General features: G+C 27.0%; 9 protein-coding genes across 9 annotated transcripts; 7 read left to right on the forward strand and 2 right to left on the reverse strand.

The window, feature by feature from the left end:
* Window positions 1-214: 214 nt before the first annotated feature.
* VNE69_05246 (endoplasmic reticulum aminopeptidase 1) lies at window positions 215-2707 on the forward strand (the record flags this gene model as incomplete). The annotated part of the gene is made up of 1 exon (XM_065473730.1): window positions 215-2707. The coding sequence occupies one exon, from the start codon at window positions 215-217 to the stop codon at window positions 2705-2707; it is 2493 nt and encodes an 830-aa protein (XP_065329802.1).
* Window positions 2708-2818: 111 nt separating this feature from the next.
* Window positions 2819-3154, forward strand: VNE69_05247 (uncharacterized protein; the record flags this gene model as incomplete). The annotated part of the gene is made up of 1 exon (XM_065473731.1): window positions 2819-3154. The coding sequence occupies one exon, from the start codon at window positions 2819-2821 to the stop codon at window positions 3152-3154; it is 336 nt and encodes a 111-aa protein (XP_065329803.1).
* Window positions 3155-3262: 108 nt separating this feature from the next.
* On the forward strand, window positions 3263-3703 carry VNE69_05248 (putative SP-containing membrane protein; the record flags this gene model as incomplete). Its single annotated transcript, XM_065473732.1, has 1 exon — window positions 3263-3703. One exon carries the CDS (start codon window positions 3263-3265, stop codon window positions 3701-3703), a length of 441 nt encoding a protein of 146 aa, XP_065329804.1.
* A 41-nt stretch (window positions 3704-3744) lies between these two features.
* VNE69_05249 (uncharacterized protein) lies at window positions 3745-4989 on the reverse strand (the record flags this gene model as incomplete). Its single annotated transcript, XM_065473733.1, has 1 exon — window positions 3745-4989. One exon carries the CDS (start codon window positions 4987-4989, stop codon window positions 3745-3747), a length of 1245 nt encoding a protein of 414 aa, XP_065329805.1.
* Window positions 4990-7619: 2630 nt separating this feature from the next.
* Window positions 7620-8177, forward strand: VNE69_05250 (glutaredoxin-3 (GRX3); the record flags this gene model as incomplete). The annotated part of the gene is made up of 1 exon (XM_065473734.1): window positions 7620-8177. The coding sequence occupies one exon, from the start codon at window positions 7620-7622 to the stop codon at window positions 8175-8177; it is 558 nt and encodes a 185-aa protein (XP_065329806.1).
* A 530-nt stretch (window positions 8178-8707) lies between these two features.
* On the forward strand, window positions 8708-9613 carry VNE69_05251 (Ran-specific GTPase-activating protein; the record flags this gene model as incomplete). Its single annotated transcript, XM_065473735.1, has 1 exon — window positions 8708-9613. The coding sequence occupies one exon, from the start codon at window positions 8708-8710 to the stop codon at window positions 9611-9613; it is 906 nt and encodes a 301-aa protein (XP_065329807.1).
* A 273-nt stretch (window positions 9614-9886) lies between these two features.
* VNE69_05252 (transcription factor tau) lies at window positions 9887-10849 on the reverse strand (the record flags this gene model as incomplete). The annotated part of the gene is made up of 1 exon (XM_065473736.1): window positions 9887-10849. The coding sequence occupies one exon, from the start codon at window positions 10847-10849 to the stop codon at window positions 9887-9889; it is 963 nt and encodes a 320-aa protein (XP_065329808.1).
* Window positions 10850-11769: 920 nt separating this feature from the next.
* Window positions 11770-12765, forward strand: VNE69_05253 (glycerophosphoryldiester phosphodiesterase; the record flags this gene model as incomplete). The annotated part of the gene is made up of 1 exon (XM_065473737.1): window positions 11770-12765. The coding sequence occupies one exon, from the start codon at window positions 11770-11772 to the stop codon at window positions 12763-12765; it is 996 nt and encodes a 331-aa protein (XP_065329809.1).
* A 4011-nt stretch (window positions 12766-16776) lies between these two features.
* On the forward strand, window positions 16777-17469 carry VNE69_05254 (uncharacterized protein; the record flags this gene model as incomplete). The annotated part of the gene is made up of 1 exon (XM_065473738.1): window positions 16777-17469. One exon carries the CDS (start codon window positions 16777-16779, stop codon window positions 17467-17469), a length of 693 nt encoding a protein of 230 aa, XP_065329810.1.
* Window positions 17470-21352: the final 3883 nt, after the last annotated feature.

The following is a 21352-nucleotide window of genomic DNA, read 5'->3' on the forward strand; positions in this document are numbered from 1 at the left end:
TTAAATAATCTTAAAAAATTAATTAAAAACGGACAAAGCAAAATGATACGAATAAAATGTTTTTCTGATATACCATAAATAATAAGTTTATTAATAAAACTAAGCACATAATAATTCATCTATAAAAACATCTTGAAACATTTAATCTATGAAGTAGAATTTGATATAAAACAAAACAAAATAGACAATAAAAAAAATGACACTTCTAAACAAAATGAATTTTCTATTTTTATTAAGTTGTATTTACACTAATAAAACTAAAAAGAGACTAGACAAAGAAATAATTCCAATTCACTACGATTTAAAATTTAATATAACGCCAGAAAAATTCGAAGGTTCAACTGTCGCCACTGTAAAAACTTCAAGAGACACGAACAATATAATTTTAAATGCGAAAGATTTGAATATTCAATCAGTTAAAGTAGAAAACAAAGACGAGGTCAAAGTCAAAGAATTTACAATTAAAGACGATCTGCTAAAAATTTCTCTTGCAGAGCCACTTAGAAAAGACGAAACTTACAAGTTAACATTTAATTTTCATGGGAAATATTCAGACGAAATGGATGGAATTTATAAAAGCAGTTACAACGGCAAGCCGCTTTATTCCACACAATTCGAACCAACCTCAGCAAGGAAGGCATTTCCTTGCTTTGATCAGCCAGACATGAAGGCAACTTTCTCAATAACAATTAAAGCTCCTGAAAATCATACAGTCTTGTCAAATTCATCTTTGGATAAAAAAGAAGGAAATTCATATTTATTTAATTATACCAAACCTATGTCAACATATCTTGTCGCATTTGTAGTAGGCCAATTGGAATACATTCAAGCATCAACTTCCACTAACATACCCATCGCCGTATACGCAGACAAATCTGATATTAAAAACGGAAAATTGGCTTTAGACGTGGCGAAATTTACTCTTGACTTCTTTCAAGATTATTTTCAAATAAATTATCCATTTCCTAAACTCGATCTGGTTGCAATACCAGAATTCGCCATGGGAGCTATGGAAAACTGGGGACTGGTCACTTTTAGAAAGACGTCTTTATTATTTAATCCGAAAACTGACGCGGTAGCTTCTAAATTAAATGTCATTGAGACAGTTTGTCATGAATTGGCTCACATGTGGTTTGGTAATTTTGTAACAATGAATTGGTGGAATGATTTGTGGCTTAATGAAGGATTCGCGACTTGGGCATCTGTCATGGCTTTTCATAATTTGCCAAAATCCATTATCGATTTCGATATTTGGACTAATTTCGTAAATTCGACACTCGAAGATGGAATGGAATACGATGCTCTACACAGTTCACATCCTATTGCCGTGGAAGTTCAAGATCCAAATGAAATTAATCAAATTTTTGATAAAATTTCATATAACAAAGGTGCTTCATTAATAAGAATGATAGAAAATTACGTAGGTCATAAAAATTTTAGAAAAGGAATACAAAATTATTTGAATCATTTTAAATATTCTAACTCCGAGTCTGATGATTTTTTTGGTTTTCAATATAATTCTCAAGTAACAACAAAAATGGCACAATCTTGGCTAAACCAAAAAGGATTTCCTTTGATAAAAGTAGAAGAAAAAGATAAAAACTTGATAATTAGCCAAAAAAGATTTTTATCTGGAGAGAAAAAAGACGAAAATAAACTTTGGATTGTGCCGATAACAATAAAATTTGAAAATGAAAATCCAAAGACTTTGATTTTAGATAATCAAAGTATAAAAATTCCCATGACTAGTGATATTTATAAATTAAACATTTCTAACGTCGGCTTTTACAGAGTTCTTTACGGCCAGCGGACATTTGAAAGAATTTTTAAAAAATTTGATAATAACAAAGAAAGACTTAATATTATAAATGACTTATTTGCACTAGCGTATGCGAATTATGTCGATATAAATTGGGTAGTGAATTTCTTGACTTCTTCGTCTATTGATTACGATTACGAGACTCTAAATTCCATATTGTCTGGTCTAAGAAAGCTATGTAGGATTTATTATGAAGATAAAAAAATAATTGAAAGTATAAAAAAAGCTATAAAAAATATTATTGAGCCATATATCTTAGAAATAGATCTAGAAAAAAATAGTGAAGATATTACCGCTAAATTGTTCAATAGCTTGATCGTATCTAATGCATTATTTGTAGGTAATCAAAATATCAAAGACAAATTGAAAAAACTTTTTATTGACTTCAAAACAGGCGAAAAAAATATTTGCCCGGATTATATTTACCCGATGATGGTCTCTGTGGTCGATGACAACCTTGACGATGTGATCAATATTGCTAAAAATTCCATTTTATCAAATATAAGAATTATGGCCATGAGAGCACTTGGAGCTGCGCAAAATGTCGACAATATAAAAAAAGTCTTAAATTTGTATAGCGAGTTAGACAGACAAGACATAAGTTACTATTATTTTGGATTAAGTAAAAATATAAGTCATCAAAAAATGATAATAAGTTTTTTTATTGACAATTTTGATAAAATTAGTTCATATATTATAAATCAGAGTATTATTAATTCTTCTATGTCTCATGTCTTGAGTGAAATCTCTGATTCGAAATTGGCAAGTCAAATTTCTAATTTTGTAAAAAAATTTAGCGAAAATTTGACTGTACAAAAAATAATAGAAACTAATGAAATTTTTAAAAATTTTAAAGAAAAGAACCCAAAAATAACAATAAAATATTAATTTTATAAAAATTTTAAACATGACATGGTTTTTAAATCCTTTTGGAAGATCTTTAAATATTCCAGTGAATCACACCACTAGTTTACAATAATCTTTCTTACACCCCCGTAAATGTCAATACATTTTTTACTTAAACTACCATATGATTGCTCTGAAGATTTATTAGAAAAATCTTACAAAAAAAAAATTATAGAACTGCATCCAGACAGATCTAAAAAGAACACACTTGATCAATACTATGAAATAAGGAAGGCTTATAATAAATACAAGAATAATTTATTGGATGATAATTTCTATTTACAATGTTTTATTGAAGATGTCGATACGCTCATTTGTCGATGTGGTACTTATTTTGATAGATCGAACTTAGTCCACGATCGTATTGAGTGCGAAACATGTTCATGTTTCATTATTGTATGTCCAAAAATCAAACTTATACAAAATTAATATGTTCACAAGTCTGATGTCCGTGTCCAATAATAGGCAAAATCAACTGACACAATTGTAAATATTATGATTGTTTGGGATATAAAGAAAGATATATAAATAAACAAAATGCTTTTCATTCTTTTGTCTGTTATTCCATTTATAATTACAAGAAAACATGCTCATCATGCAAGTAAGTTGAGGCCCGTTGTTACTTATGATAGACTAAACGTTTCTAACCACGAACTCAAAAAAATTTTAAGAAATGAATTAGTAGACGTACTGCCTGCTATCAGTGAACAATTTGAAACAAATTTTAGGAATAGGAATATTGATTTTGACAATTATAGAGATCTCATTTTTGTTTCTAAGCGTGTCCGTCAAAATGGTGGACGAAAAAAAATCGAATACACAGTAACAGAAAAGATAATTCCTAAAAACAATGAAATTGAACAAACAAAATATGTCAATAATGATATAACAGTCTGGTATGTTGTATCATTTTTCTTTTTATTAGGATTAGGATTTACTTTTTTATTAAAGTATAAAAAAATCAATATAATTAAATAATTAGAAATTAAAATTTTTATAACTCAACTTTTTTATTTTAGTTATCCTATTTCCAGTTGTATTTTACTCATTCTAAATTTATAGATTACATTCCATTTGAGATAATCAGTTAAACTGTCAAACTTGAAAAAATGAAATCCATCACAAGTTTTAAACGCTATGTGAAGCGAATCGAGCTCAAATTCGGCTGATCTAGAATCTTTTCTTAAGAACATGGTGTACCCATTAGGTGTCTCCTTGATATTTGTTATTATTTTGTCAGATATATCAACTAAATCTTCATCTTCAGGAATTGGCATAGAGCAGAATTTAAACATTTTGCATTTTAATTTCTTCTTACAAATGTATAACGGACTTTGAAATATATCAATTGTATATTTTTTAGCTAGAAATGCGTCAAAGTCTTCCGGATGTTGTAAATCTCCAGAACTTTCGTTCATTACGATATTTTTACTCTTTTTTTGTATTTTTGATTTATAAACTGTTATTAAATTCTCTTTGAATGATATCCAATTGTCTGTGTAGTACCCCTTACTGCACATTTTATGGACTTTACCAATTACTGTCTTAAATTTCATGTCGTTAAATGTCAATATATCTTTTATATGTATAAGGCCAGGGTTCTTTTCAATAACAAATCTTCTTAAAGGAACATTAGTATCAGGTCTCTTATTCTGTTGTATAGTTCTTGTTTTAGCTTCGCTTATTAGACCAAAGGTACTTATAGGCATTGATGAATTATCATAATAACTATCATCTGGATAACTTTTCAGAAATACTTTTTTACAAGATATTGGTGCGTCAATTTTAGTTATTAGTATGTTAAAAGGCCTTGACTCGATTTCTTCTCCTCTATCTGCGTCTTCATACCCATTATTATGTATAGTTACTTGGGTTTTTTCATTTATATTTAATTCATCGTAATCGCTATTTGCATCAACACATTCAGAATCTACTAAATTGTGTTCGTTACACAAATCTATACTATCATTTTCGTTACTTGGTTCTTCATGATCTATTAGTTTCTTGTTTTCAATATATTTATTTAGATTTTTAACGGATTCAGCATATGGATTTTTTTCTAATATATAGGCGTCTAATAAAGATTCAAATGCAGTATCCTCTTCATATTCACTAGATTCTATTGTAGAATCCGAATTGACCTTATTGTTGTTGTAACTTATCCATTCATCAATATATTTTAATCCATCATATTTCGTAGTATCTACTACTTTTTCCTCGACATTCATATTGCCGTTATTTGATTCAATACTTTTATCTTGCATTTATTTAATTAAATTTACTCTTTTTATATTTTTACTCCTTTAAGTTTTCTCCTTATTTTAATGTTTAGAATTAAAGCTTTCTTATTCAATAATAATGACTAAGTGTGTCAGAGTTCAAAATTTACCTATTATTATACTTATTTAAAATATTTAAATTAAATTGATTTTACAATAAAAAGTTAGTTCTATAATCAAAAGTTTTTTGGTTAAGTTACATGTATTTATATTTTGTTTAATGAATAAAACGGTATTTATTAAAAAAATCTCTATTTTCTGTCGGAATAAATTTCTACATACAAATTATTTGTAATTGCTATGAGATAAAAATTAAATCAGTATTGGTCATTCAGTTGTGAGTCTCATATTTAATTGATGTTTCATTAAACCAATAATTTTCCTATTGGTACAAAATTTTTTCAATTTACTAATTGTTATAATCATTTTAAATATATTAGCATACATGTAAAGGTATTTATTATCATAAGAAATAAATATTCGAATAAAGTTAAAATTTTTAGATAGATTAGTTATTGTCCTGTATAGACGGGACTTTGCTATATTTATAATAGCTTTCTAAATAATTTTTAATATTATATAATTTATTGATGGTTTCTCTATTTCTCTTATACTCCATATATACCATACCCTTCACAGACAGACTTTCTTTTATAGTTTATTTTTAATTTATTAATTGTTGTCAACGCTAAACACAAACATTGGCGTACTTACGAATGTAGTAACGACCATCCAACTTTCGTTTGTTTGTTTGTTTGTGTGACTCATCATTACATGCCGTTTAAGATGTTTGACAGCTGATCGTTTTGACAGTTGTCTATGTGATGTAGTCATGTACATCACAGTTATGTAAAAGTAAATACGGCTTTACGGATCCTTTACTATGTATTTAATTAACTATTAATACTTGAGATATTTAAATTGATAATACTATCTAATAGATAACGATTTAAAAAATCTAAAAAAGATCTAGTTATCGTCAAGCAAACTAATGTACGAAAAACAGGTATCTTTTTGTACACATTATTAATATTCTTGGTACTTAGTTACTAAAAAAACAAGGCAATAAAATTAAGTTCAATATAATTGTAAAGTTCCTATGCATCTTAGTTTGCTATTTTACCATTTACTTAATGAGGTTTTGACTACGATATATTACATTTAATTTTTCGGATTGTGGATGTTTATTCATTTTTAATACTAGATAAAATATGTTAGGTAGTTGTATATAAATATTATTGTATTATTTGTCATAGAATTTCAAATATAACGTTGGGTGCATTTTAACCGCAGAAAACCTCTTTTTTATTTCATTATTAAAGATTCAAAAACTAGCAAATTTATCATTGATTCTCTTACGTTCACATATTTAGAATATTTTATTCCCTTTGTTCAATAGTTTATTATTTAGTAATAAAGTAAATATTTCTTTATAAATTTTTTTAATTATATTATTAATTTAAACATTGTAGATCTCACCATAAAAATTAAAATAACATTGTAATACTTATCAAAAAACATTTATGATAAAATCCGAGTTTTTAAATTTAGTTGAACAATAATTACACAACCTAAATTTCAAAGTGAACTTTTTTGTGTTGAATTTACATCTATATGGATGTATGGTATTGTTACTAGATAATATGGAATATAAAAAGACATCGCGGTAATTTGGTGTAATTTAATTATATCTCATTAAGTGGTCATTCAATACTACACAAAATATGAAAGGCTTATATATGTTTGGCGTTATCCTTTTCTTCATGCCCACAAATGTATATACAGTAACCGATGATTCAAACATTCAAGTCAACAATTCTTTGCAATATTCTTAAAAATTTACAAACGTTTATTTACACTATTATACATAGATACTACTTTACCGGGGGAAAATTTTAATGACTCTTTGTTATAAAAAAAATTTTTATCGTTTTAATTATCACTACATTGTGCCAAAATCATTTGAACAATAGAAACAAAGTTACCAATAATGTTATATATTTTTTTTTAAACATTCACTAAATCTTTAGATTAGGGGTGGTATACATTAGTTTAACAACGTCAAAGATCAGAATAAACAAATTTATCACCAATATAATATCTTCCTAGTTTATACAATCAGCTGAAAGATCAAAATAAGTGCGACCTGTTTATTTTTATAAATTACGAAAAAAGTTATAAGATTAATTTACGGCCTGATTAAAAATTTATTGTGTGTTATAAAACTTCCCAATTTAGATTTGTTTAATAATCTGATTCTACCTTACAATAAAAAAATTATAAACTGTTGCTGATTAAAAAAATGTAAATTTTTTTGATTGTTATAGCTCGAATATACACATGATTTAGTGCAAAACAAATTTCTAATTTATTTTTTAATATTAGAAATAGTTGCATGTCCATTTTTTTGATAAAATGTATTACATAAATAGTCAATGTGTTGATTTTTATTAAAAATATTTTCATTTTTGTTTTAAAGTTTAGTCATCGTATAGCTATTATTAACTTGTTTTGAATGGTATTGAGTCCTTTCGTATTAATGTAAATCATCTAAAAGCAATGTATTTTACTTAACCCGTTAAATATTCATTGTAATACATAAATTATGCCCTTTAATGGAATACAACAAGGAAAAGAATGTTTTCTATGAAATTGACTATTCAAACAAGGTACTATTTTATGAAAATGAGTTGCCTCATGAAATAGATGACAATATAAAATTAATAAATGTAAGAAACCAAGAATTTAAAGAGATTGTTATGGAAAAATACAAATTGAATAGCATCCCTGCTCTCATGTACTACAAGCAAGTTGTTTATCTTGATAAAGAAAATCTACAAGATTTGAAATTAAACAAAGACAATTTATTAAGAAACGAAATAACGAGAATAATAAATAGTGCTAAAATAGTACTTTTTATGAAGGGTGAAATAGAAAATCCTTATTGTCAATTTAGTAGAAAAGTCGTTAGTATATTAAAAAAAGCTGGAGTGAACTTGGAAGATGTCGTTTACTATGATATTTTAATGAATGAAGAAGTAAGAGAAAAATTGAAAGAAATGAATGATTGGCCCACTTTTCCACAAATGTTTGTGAATGGTGAATTCATTGGAGGATGTGATATTTTAACATCAATGGATGAAAGAGGGGAAATTTATGAATTGCTTAACTAAATTTATTTTTCTGTTCTAATTTTATATTTTTTAAATATTGTTGTGCTTAATATATTCATTATACTGTTGTGGTTTTTAAGAAACATTAAAATATTATGTGATGTATGGATTTGTATATAATATTTTTGTTTATAAAAATGGTAAAAGTAGTTGTGATTAAACAAATTGTTAATAAATTTTAAATGTAAAGTGTTCATTAAATATTTGTCTTTTGTAAAAAAACCGTTATGAGATTTTTGACGTTTTATTTTCATATCGAAAATAACGGTGTAAAATTATGATCAATTTTTATATGTTGATAATCTTTTTGTTGTCTTCAATGGATGGAGGAGCAAAAAAAGAAAACCGACATATCTCAATATTTACAACTGATCATAAAAAATTTAATTAATTTTTGATTTTCCGTTGAAAAATTAAAAAATCAAAAATGTTTACAATAAAATTCCATACTAATTTATTTTATAGATTTTATTATTTTAAATATGATGTCGTTTTTTATTTAATTTTTCATTAATTTTTTCCCCTTTACAATGGATCGAAATTTCATAACTGATCTTAACAAAGCTTTTTTACAAAAAGCCAACGAATTTGTTGAAGAAAATAAGCCAATTACAGAATTGTTTGAATTTTATAGAAAATGTATGAAAAAAAATATCAAAGAAGATAATACATACTTTAAAGTAGACAAAAATTCCATCGAAAACAATGCTAATATTTCGCACCACATTCAAAGTTCCGACAGCGACGAATTTAATTTGTTAAAAAATAAGTCTATCCAATTTAAAAATTTTAAGAAAAAAAACAGTAATCATGTTTGCTCAGAAACCGAGATCTACAAATTCCTTGTACAGTATTATGATTATGAATGTCCGTATACAATTCCGACATATAAAAAACGAAAAGTCGTTGAAACGAACTTTGATAATGAAGATTTTACATGGCCATTTTTGGAACCTCCAAAAAAACCAAGAACAGTTTTTGATTCTGGCCCGACCAGAGAAGAAGTTGGAGAATATAATAGAAGAATTTTTGCTGCTTATACAGAATATTTGAATTATGAGAATGACGTTATACCATATACATGTAATCCTAATTTTATTGATGAAGATGCAGATGAAGAATTTTGTAATAATCACCACGATCATCAATTTAAAGCCGAGATCGAATCTTATATTTATAATGGAACTGATTATATTTATCAAGATAAAGCAATAGTAAGAATAAGTAGAGATAAAGATAATCAATTAGTATTCTCTCTTAAATGTGGTAAATATAATATTGAATCTTCTTTAGATAATTTTAAATTGTATTATATCGAACATGATGGCAAAGTCGATGTTTTGAATATGGAAAATTTTACTATTTCTAGATTGTTATTCAATAATGAAACTCATTCTAAAGAATTCTATAGCTATTTTGACGTACCATGTGAATAAAATATTTAATTAAGTTTTTGTGTGTTATGTAAACAAAAAGAACAAACACGTCATTGTTTGCGTGAAAATAAAAATTTTCACAAAGATTTTAGGTTTTATAAAAAAGACAAATTTATACTCACAATGAACATTAAAAGATGCTTTATTTTATGTAATATGTAAGTAAAAACTATTACCATAGTCAATGACTTCGAAATATTTAAATTTTTTATACACAGTGTATAAAATGAAGTTAAACCATTTTTTAATTTAAAGATAGATAGCAAATATTTTTTATTCTAAAATATCAAAATATTCTTTTTCCTCGGAAGAGTTTTCAAATTTAACATGATTATGGTACAGAATAAGCTGCATGAGTGTTTTTTTAAAAAATCCATTTTTAAAGTCACAATCTTCTTTTACGTACCAGTCCATGTTTTTTTCAACTTCTTTAATAATTAAGTCTTTTTCAAATAAGTGAAAGAAAGCACCCTCTGATCGTAAATCTATTAATTGATATTTATAATTTTTTTTGTCAATTTTCGGATCATATCCAAATGAAACCCAGCAATTTCTAAATGGACCATCCATTACATAATATCTAAACATTGATATAATAGTTTTAATTTTTTCAGCTGCTATATTCAATTTTTTTGATTTTTTATATTCTTGAAATAATGCTTTAATTACAGAAAATGGCAGTATTAAGCACGGCAAACTATTTATAAAATGGCTAATGTCTTCGTCTACTTCTTCGTTATACAGCGGACTTACCGGAATTTTATCATTATAATAAACTCTTACACTTTCTGTTTTATTTTTATATAATATTGTGTTTTTTGTTATCGTAAGTATTTTTGGTGTCATTTCATAATGATTAATAATCGGTGGATAGTATGGTGGAAACTTTTCAATTGTTATTTGACTTGTATCAAGTAAATTTGTAATATTACCGTCTATGAAAACATTACCTAATTTATTTTTAAACGCTAGGAAATCTGTATTATCAATATAAAAATCGAGAGGTCCTTCGAACTCGTATAAATTTGTTGTATGACCAATAATGTTTACATTATTATCTTCTATGTTTAATAGTAGTAATAAATCAGTGTTTCTTTTTTTTGTGGCATAAATCTTTTTAGAATCTAGCGTATCCATAATTCTAAATTCTATTTTATATTTATTGTAATGAAATATTAGTTTTGTATTTTCTCTGATTTTTAAAGGATAGTCGATAACATCAAAATTATTTTTCATCCCTCAAAAATTATAAAAAAATTAATATTTTGTAAAATATTTTTTAGTGTCTTTATATGGTAAATATAATAATTTAAAAGTACTTTAATCATGTTTCTTATGTATAAAAAATGGTACCAAAAAACTGCATATTTTGTCTAATACAAATGTTTAAAAAATTTGTCTCTAATATAAACTCATGTACTTTTATTAAAAGACAATTTTATAAATATCTCTAATTGGTTTACTTACAAATTTTAAAAATTAAAAGGGGTTAGATATTAATTAACCGTTATTAAATTGATATTATTGGTGTTTCTTTTGTTAAAAAACCATTGATTCTTACAACAACAGAGCGTTATGTATAATTTTACATAAATAGCAAATGTACAATATAAAAAAGTACTTTGTAGTTATATATCTTGAAATAGTAGTGTAAAAGAGTTTTTCGGCAATACATGACGTTTCTAAATAACAGTAAGAAAGAAATTGGTAGAACTTGTTAATAAAAGCTCTTAGAATTCAAAAAAATGACACTTTGTTTGTTAAACAATATTTATGATTTGAAGTAAAAAAATCTATACAATTTATATCGCATATTTCGGCACTCCAATGCAATGTCTGGTCTTTAACATCGTTAAGCTATTTTACAGAATTTGATGATTTCTGAGCAATTCTAATCTTCATATTTTAGTCTCTACTTATTGCATCTGGTTTGCGTAAATCCTGTTTTTTAAAATTTAAACTAAAAATAAATGAAAAAGAGAAGACAAATAAATTCGTTAAAAATTTTATACAAGTTTGAAGATGGACATATAATGAATATATCAATAAAATGCTCAACATTCTCAAATAACAAAAAAATCAATAAATTAATAAAACTTTATTAATTTTTTTTAAAATACCGTTTTTTATTTAACTTTATTTCTCTACCCTTTAATATGAGGAGAGTGTTTTCTTTTATGATAGTTGAAATTTACGATATATCTAAAGATATCACTATAATGGTAAACCAGCAAACAAGAATTGTTGCTCCTGTATTATTCAATAATGTTAGGATTATAGGAAACTCAGATTCAAAAATTTTTATTAATGATAAAGAAATAAACAGTGAGCAAGCAACTGTAAACGTAGGAAGCGCAAATATTTTAATAACTCGTGAAAATTTTTATGACTTTCAGTTTACTAATGAAAAAAATTTAGGAGTTGTAGGACACAGGGGATTGGGCATGGACAATGGCGATGTATTGGAAAACACTATAGAGTCCTTTGAACTTGCTCTCAAGAAAGTGAAATGGGTAGAAATGGATGTTCAACTCGCGTATAAAAAGACTCCAGTAATTTTCCATGATACGTTAATTTATGACGAAGAGACAAAAGAGCACCATACGGAAAAAGGAGAAAAAGTTATAATGACTAATGATTTCCCTCCTACATTGAATCAAGTACTACAAGCACTCAAAGGCAAAGGAGGTATAAATTTAGAAATAAAGTATCCTATAAACATGGATCCTTTAATACAATTATCGGGATTCAATGAACATGACATCGAAAGTGATGCCGACGTGGGCTACGATGTGCCATTTTTTGTAGATTCTATCTTTAAAATAATCTACAAAAACAATTTTACTGATATTGTTTTTTCTTCCTTTTCGCCATACGTCCTTCTTTATATAAAGACTCGTCATCCTGATGCTAGAGTTCTACTTCTTACAGATAAATATTATGAAATAATTAATCCTTTTTGCACTGGTATAAAATTATCGGGCCTAGTTTTCAATTATAGGTCTTTCAAAACTGAGGATATCTCTAAACTATCAGAATGTCTCGATAAATATGTATATGATGTTTTTACTAAAGAAGAATATGAGAATTGTGTTAGCATGAACATACGAGGAGTTATAACTGATAACATTGATGAGTTATTAAGTACGTAAAGTTGATATTAAATGTCTATCATTTTTTACGATAATATATTTAATGTATGGATTGACTGTTTGTTTAAACAATGTTTTATATATAGTTCCACTAAAGTCTCTAAGCATGTGTTTTTTCATCACTAATCTATTTTTGGTTTAAATTGATATTACTCTAATATCAAATATTTTAGTGTCATCCAAATTGATAAACCTACTTCAGTATTCGGAAGTACAATACAAATGCTTTTTTTAAATATGTAAGAAATATTTTTTTTAAGTGTCAAATATATCATAACAAGTCAGTAAAAACATTTCCGTTATCCCCCGATGAATATAGAGGAATATATAAAATTACTTAATGAGGAAGAAAAAAAAGAGATCTTTTTGAGTCTAAGAGAAGCTAATAGAAGTATTAATTATGGCCTAGACACAGAGTTGTCTGTTTATTTTTTAAAAATATATTTGGAATATATAAAAACCAAACAGACACTTAAACAACATGTTGATACTTTAAACACCCATACAAAAATATATGAATATTTGCTTTTACTCATCACATTTAGTTTACTGTTTCTATTGTATGTATTTTAAGCATTTAAAGATATAAAATTATTTCTGTAAATATACAGTAATATATGAAGGCTTCATAAAATAAATATATTATTTTTGAACTTATATATATTAGAAAAAACACCGTTTTGATTAAATAAATATCTTAGGAACACACATCGATACATATTTGGACTACCATTTAATTTTTTTTAAAAAAACTTATTAAAGCTATTTTGCAATAAGTATCTACAAAACACATACAGCCGAACAAAAAACATCAAAACATTTCGGAAATCTTTGTATATAAATGCTAATATAAATTTTTTTAAAAAATAATATATAATAATAACTTAACCTTTATCGATTGTAATATGGAACAAAAAATGCCAATAATTTATTTTTATATGTTCCTCATCTTTAAACATTTTTATAACTTAGATTAAAATCTTTTAGTTATCTTTATTGTATAAACTACTCGTAAATCAAGGGAACATGTTCTGATCTGTTTAAACTTGCGTCGTGCATCTTGTAATGGCTTTGTATATAATATGATTACCACGAAAAGCATGTATGTTTGATATAAATTGGATCATAAGTTTTACAATAAAGCTAAAATTTTATCGAGCTTGAGTTGTAAACATTATTAGATCTCAATATTACCAAGGCAAACTCCAATTAACCTCTTTAGAGTATGTAAACAAATTAAAATTCTTTCTGAGATTTTTGCATATGACCTAAAAATCCTTCACAGATGCAGGACCATTGTATCTGTAGTTATATTTTTATTTTTACATATAGAAAAATTTACACAAATAATTTATTGTCGAATAACATAATATCTTGCTTGCTAATTACTTTTCACAAGCTATACTCACAATTTCTTCTGACATTTTCTGGAGTTCCTCCTGAAATCCACATATCGGATCCTCGAATGGCCCTTTCTGTTTGGTATAAAGCCCATGTCTTAATGACATAGTTAGGCTTCCTAAAGCCATTTTAAGGACTCATGTTTATATATGCTTTCGTTTCGGGTTTCAATCGGAGCTCTTTGATATGCGAACGGTAGACAGAAAAATTTAAAAATTTTGTTTTAATATAGAGATAAATTGAAAACGGACATCAAATTGTTTTAAGTGATAGAAATATGTAGATAAGATTTTCATGCAGCAAAATATTGAAAAAGATATTGATATTGCAGTTCTTTACTATGAGATCTATGGGATAACTCATAATTCCTGAAATTTATGTTAGTAAATAAGATAGATGGTATCTCACATGTGTAATTTTCTTTTTGTATTTTTTAAAAAATGATCATATCAAGTGAAAGGTTTGTCTTTCGATTTAACTTTTTTAATTTTCTAAATATAATATAAATAGGAGGTGGGGTACTTTAGACCCCCCCCCTTTGAAGCGCTTCAATTTTTTTTTCGAACCCCAAAATTGAAGTGCAAAAAAAAAGAGGAGCAAGAAAGGGACAAAAATTTCTTATCACTTTAAACAAAAAAAATACAAAATAAATATATATTTATGTACACAATTATATTTTAATACAAGTTTTTACAATAATATAAACCAATAAGCTAATTTTGCCCTTCTGATTTTTTAGAATTGGGGACAAAAACGCTCCCCTCTGAGAGTGTTCACTTTATAATTTTGAACCCCCAAAAACGAAGTGCAAAATAAAGGAGAAGCAATCATTAGTACTCAAATTACTTGCATCTTCAAACAGTAAAAATACCAAATAAATATATATTTGTATACGAAATTTAATTTAAAAAAAGATTATAACCATAAAACTATATAATTCTTTATAACTTAACATATTTAAATTAAATTTTTTGATTTAACAATATGTGTAGATCGTTGAACATTTATTTAAATTTTCTTTTATAAATAATATTTATAATTTTAATTGTTGGTTTATTATTAAAGTAGATTTTCTTCAAAAATCTACTTTAATAATAAACCAACAATTAAAAAAAATTGAAAAAATAAGAAGGGCGAAAAAAGACACAATACTTCAAATGATTATTATAACTAAATCTAAAATTAATTTTTGTATAAAAGCATATATTTATTTGTTATTTTTAATGTTTAAAGTGATAAGAAATTTTTGTCCCTTTCTTGCTCCTCTTTTTTTTTGCACTTCAATTTTGGGGTTCGAAAAAAAAATTGAAGCGCTTCAAAGGGGGGGGGTCTAAAGTATCCTTCACCCATATAAATATTATAAAAAATCATTAACTATATAATTAAAAAATTACAAAAGCAATTTTATGCTTAAAATGGTAAGTTTTTTCAGAAAAGCTATTAATAACATATTTTGCTTTCCAAGCCCAACTTCAATGTAATTTGTAAGTAATTTTATTTATCTAATTATTAAATATACATATGTTCCAAATTTATATATATAGAATGTGTCCATGAACTATGTACTTCGTTTCATATTTATGTAATATTAAATATTTTCTATTATTGCTGATGCTGTAATATTTAAAGAATAATTTGCTCATTATGTTATAAAAAATTTTTCTTTCTATAATGATTAGTTATTTATGAGATACAAGACAAATTTTATTTATGAAGTAAATCAAACATTTTTCATTTTTCTTTTAGCAATTAATCATTATTTAAAAAACGTAAATACAAATTAATTAACCAGAAACGTTATTGCAAATAATCAAATGAAGACCGATTCTGTTTCATTATTATTTGGCAAAATAAACACCACTAAGTTATTTTGACTCGCATTTTTTAAACGAAATTCTTTAAGATTTTAAGCTATTTTATGCATACATAATTTTTTAAATATAAAACAAAGTATTTTAATATCAACCCCGCGTGTTAATTATATATTCTCTTTGTTTGATGACAGTTGTTTTGTATATTGATCATAGCATAAAAAGATTTTTTTTAATAATTCAATTATAAATAAATTAAAATATATAAAAACATCTTAAAACATAAATATACCTGATATAATCAATTTGGTAAAATGTCTCACTTATTAATTACCTTTCACAAGATACACTCACAATCTCTTCTGGTTGGTCCCGGCGTTCATTCTGCAATTCACATATTGTGCCTCGAATACTCCCTGCTGATCAGTGCAAAGCCAATGTCTGATTGACATATAAGTCTTTCTAAAGTCATTTTATAAATTTTGTCTGTATATAAGCTTCTGTTATGCGTTATTATCAAAGCTCATTGATATGCGCGCGGTGAAAGCAGACAAGTTTTATCCTAAGTCATAACGTAAGGAATAATTTTCGGTATGTATTTGTAAAGAGAAGCAACAGAACACAAACATATATAATTCTTTTTCTGTATATTGCATGTGTTCATGTATTAATATATATAATTTATCAAAATTGATCATCATTTTTTAAAAAATAAAAATGTAACTATACTTTTTGTAACAACATTTTATTTTTCTAATAATTTATTTTTGCTATGAAAAAATCGTTAAATTTGCCCCAAATGTTTTTAAACAAGAAAAATAATTGCTATTATTTATTAATGAGCTTGTATATTTCTGCTACTATTTATACTGATCAAATTTCTGGCGAGGAAATAATGCCATTTAAATATCTCGATGTAAACTCGCCCACTATTAATAATATGTACAATCAGTATTGTTCTCATCACATTTATAAAAAAAGGATTAATATATCTCTTTTCAGCAGTGTGTTACAAGCGCTTTACTATATATGTCATATGAAAGAATGTCTAATTCAAAAACTATTTGATGATAGGATCCTGTCACTTGATGAAGAGATTCCCAATGAAGATGTCATAAAAAATAGTAACTCCTTTCAAAAAAACCTAAAGTGTTGTAAAAGAAACGAAAATTTTGTTAAAACGTTATTTGCTAATCATAATTACAATAATCGATACTTGGAACATGGTTCATTTCTAACAAGATTTTCGGAATTCAATGGGAGATTGACAATTAATAAATTACAAGGATTCAGACTTAGAATGTTTGTTGAGACAACAAAATTTAATGAAATTGGTAAATTGTTACATGATGTAGAGCATGCTAGTGAATTTCTCGTTAAAGATGTAAGAGATAAGTTATTAAACCGAAGATGGATCAAAAATGATAAAACATATTCATTTGTTGATATTGTATTTATGGAGTGGTTTTTTTTTGTAAAAGAAAGTTTATAAATAAAATTTTATGTATAACATTTTTATCTTTAAGGAGCTTATATGGTAAAATGTTGTTCTCAAAACATTTGCGTCTAACGTAATTCTATTTGCTTGCATATATTAAATTCAAATCTTAGACATTTTTCCAGAATCAGATAATATTTCATGTTGATTATTTGTCGAAAAAAGAATGAATTTATTTAAATTTAGTTAATTAATTTTTAAAATTATTTATTACATTTGCAATGGACTTACCTTGTAAATTTGCTGATTGAATGATTATATAAAATCTGAAAAATTTCATAGCATCAACTTTTTTAAAACATATATTATAAATGCAAAACGATTTAATAATTTTTAATTTTTCGTTAGACATAAAGTAATAAATTTTCTGGCAATAAGGTTAAAATGGTATTATTTTACTTCATAAACGTCTTAAAATTTTTTAGTTAAATTCAATTCGGTATTATGTTTTCACCAAATATTTCTTGCATGCAGTATTTTTATAAATAACAGAGATTGAATGATACTAATATTTGATTTTTCAATTATACAATTACTATTGAATTAACAATATTGGAAGATTTTAATTTTTATTTAAATTTACTAACAAAATTACTCATTTAGTTCCAATTCAAAGCATAAATGGCAGTGTTACTTTCAAACGTTTTGTTGCGTAAGATTCAGGAAATCTCTGTAAATATATAATACAAAAAGTATCCGTTATATTATATTCTTAGATAAGAGTTCATAGGATTCGTATTTTTATGATCGACATGCTTGATTAATGTCTTTAAATTTCTATCGCATTCATATACTACATTTTTTTCTCTTCACGAAAATGCTTAAAAACCATTTCAGAGACCAAATAATTTTAAATCTGGACCCCAGACAAGTGAAGTTGTGAGATTTGCTTTATTTTATACTTCCTAAATATAATTTGCCGGCATAGAAGCTCCGCCCATCCATTGGATTTTAGTTATTGACAGAAGTTTTTTATTTATACTTCAAATCGCATCCAGAGTGACCTCACAGCAGATATTCAGAAAAATTATGGTTTCATATACCCGGGGAAATGCTTTATAATATACTTTTACTTCTCACAATTATGGCATTGCACATACAGCATCTTACATGGGGCATCGCTAACCCGGCATTTTCATTGAAATGCATTGACCGCCAATGACCTACTAGTGACAGCTTTCGTGCTTTAGAATTTAAAGTCCAGATTTAACAACGGCCCAACATTCTCTTTAACGTCAAGCCTCTTAGATAGACTAGGATTACACAATAGAGCAACCAGCTATGTACAAACTAGGTCGTTCTGAACAGATACCTTTATACACCATTAAGCTATTACACGAATGATAGTGTTTTCGAGCGTAAAGCGCGTATGTATATTAGCTGCAAGTCCCTCTATTCAGAATGCCCAGATGTTTATTTTATTCACTTAATGATTATCGTAAACATTTACATCATCTATGCTTATAAAATTGTACCATTTACATTAGAAACATTTTAAGGCTTTGGGATTCGAATGCAGACATTGCTTAATGAAAGCATCGACTTCGAACACTCGACTAAGGGCTCCTTACGATTTACATCCTCGTAGTTCGGGCGTTTTATAATTTTTTTCTTCATTCTTATTATATACGACGTTCAAATATTTAGAGACTCCTAATTATTAATAACCAAAAATTAATTAATTGGTTTATTTTTTATTCAATCTGAAACAAAAGTTTGCAGTCTGTCTTATTTATATTTTTTAAGGAAAACTAAATTCTCCTACGGGAATTTTCTTTTGCGTCTTTCTAATATAAAGAAAAGAAAAATTTAGGATTGACAATGCATTATAAAGTACTAGTTGCAGTGTAATGTTATTAATATTTCTAAATGTTACTTATTTATGTTATAAAATAGATAAAACACTAGGCCGCCAGAAAAGCATTTCTTTTATTGATCATAGTACAAAAAAAAATTACACTAGAGGAGATAGTTAACGATAGCCCCAAATTTGTTAATTTTTCTATTTAAACAATGAAGCTAAAAAAGCATTAGCGAGATAAAGATGCTAATTATGAGCATTTAAATATTGAAAAATTAGAATGGGTGCAAGAACACGAAACAAAATTTATTTTCAAAATTCCAAATATACTAATGCTATAATATGTATTTCCTTTTATTTTGTTTATTATTAATAATGTTTTGTATATTATGATTAAATCTAAAAAACCACCTTGTGGTATCCACCACTGAGGAAAGTATTTAAAATATTTTTATTATTCATTTTATGCTTCCTTTCCATTATTCCGTACCCCTCTCCAGATAAAATATTTAAATAAATGTTGGAGGGAAAACGGGTCGAATTTGGAGGGAAGATTTTAGAAATATATTTTATGATATTTGGTATATCATAATCTGCCTCTCCTTTTGCTTCAAAGTTTACTATCAACCAATTTTTCATATCCCGGTATTATATTAGATACTATATCTGGAGGCTCTTCTATTGTATTATTAACATCATTATTTATAGTTTCTAACCTATTTTTGGTGTTTATATTATCCAATGTAGCTATCATCCTCTTTCTTGTTTTAAAAGTCTTCAATAGTTTTGATTTACCAAAGTATTTTACTTTATACAGAATTTTCTCGCGATTTTGCTTATTTTCACCTTCGCTGTTTTCTATATTGTCTTTCAATACATTGTCCCCGAGGGTTGATTTTTTAGCTCTTACTATTATCTCTTCGAGTTTCTCGTTTTTAACTTCCTTGGCTTGTGGTTTTTTAGCGGTATCTGTGCTCGCTTCTTTAATTTCATCTGCGTTAACCCATTCTCTTTATGTAACTCGCTGTTTTTGATGTAGTGGTCTATTTTTTCGGCAGTTTCAATGCTTTTATTTTCCTCACTTATGGATAAGCAGTTTTGCATTAGCAAATCTTTATTTTGTGTGGCTTCATCTGTCTTCATGTTGTTATTCTTATTTTTATTACTTTTATTTTTCTTAAAGCAATCACTAGTATTATGAGTTCTTGATCGATGCAAACTACACCATCTATTCCCATCCTCTCTATGGTTTGGTTCTTTGACCTCGACTCGGTTATTCCTTATTAAGACTACATCATTTCGAATTCTAGCTACTAATTCTTTCTCCAAGCTTACCAATAGATAAATAATGTCTTTAACATTCGTAGTATTTAATTTCAGAACATAATCTTTTGTATCTTCAGATAAATTTTTTTTTTTTTTTTTTTTCTTTGCAAGTAAGAGGTAGGGAGAAACCTTACATAGGGACCAGAGGGATTTGGGTGTGATCCTTTTCCAACTGGTACTGTGAGATTCTTACTCACTAAAACTCCCTCCGTATAACTTGCCGGTGCAGCAAGCTCCGCCGTATCCATTGGACTTTGGCTCCAGGAGAACACTTTCCATTTATACCTCAAATCGCGTCCAGAGTGACCTCACAGCGGATATACTTAACGGGCATGGTTATCTATAACCCGAGGAGAGACATCATCGTACTGACTCAAAGGTCCCTACAATCATCTGTATCGCACACACGGCTCCTTACACGACCACATCCCCAGCCCGGCATTTTTATTGAACTGCGTTGACCACCAGTCTCCCACTAGTTTCGGCCACCGTGTTACAGAATCATGTAGGATAGGGTCCACGAGACCTTCTATTGCCCTACTTCGTCTAGTCTCTTAGTTAGCTCTAGGATCCCACTCTAGAGTGCACCAGCCATGGGCTCCAACTAGGCCGTACCCATTAGATACTTTTATGCATCATTAAGTCACCAAAGGGCGATACTGCTTTTTGGCCTTGAGGTGCGTTTCTACACTAGATGCTAATCCCCTTGTGGCTGGACACACACAAGTTTCATTGAATCAACTTAATGAT

Source organism: Vairimorpha necatrix, chromosome 5, assembly GCF_036630325.1.
Source record: "Vairimorpha necatrix chromosome 5, complete sequence".
NCBI lineage: Eukaryota > Fungi > Microsporidia > Nosematidae > Vairimorpha > Vairimorpha necatrix.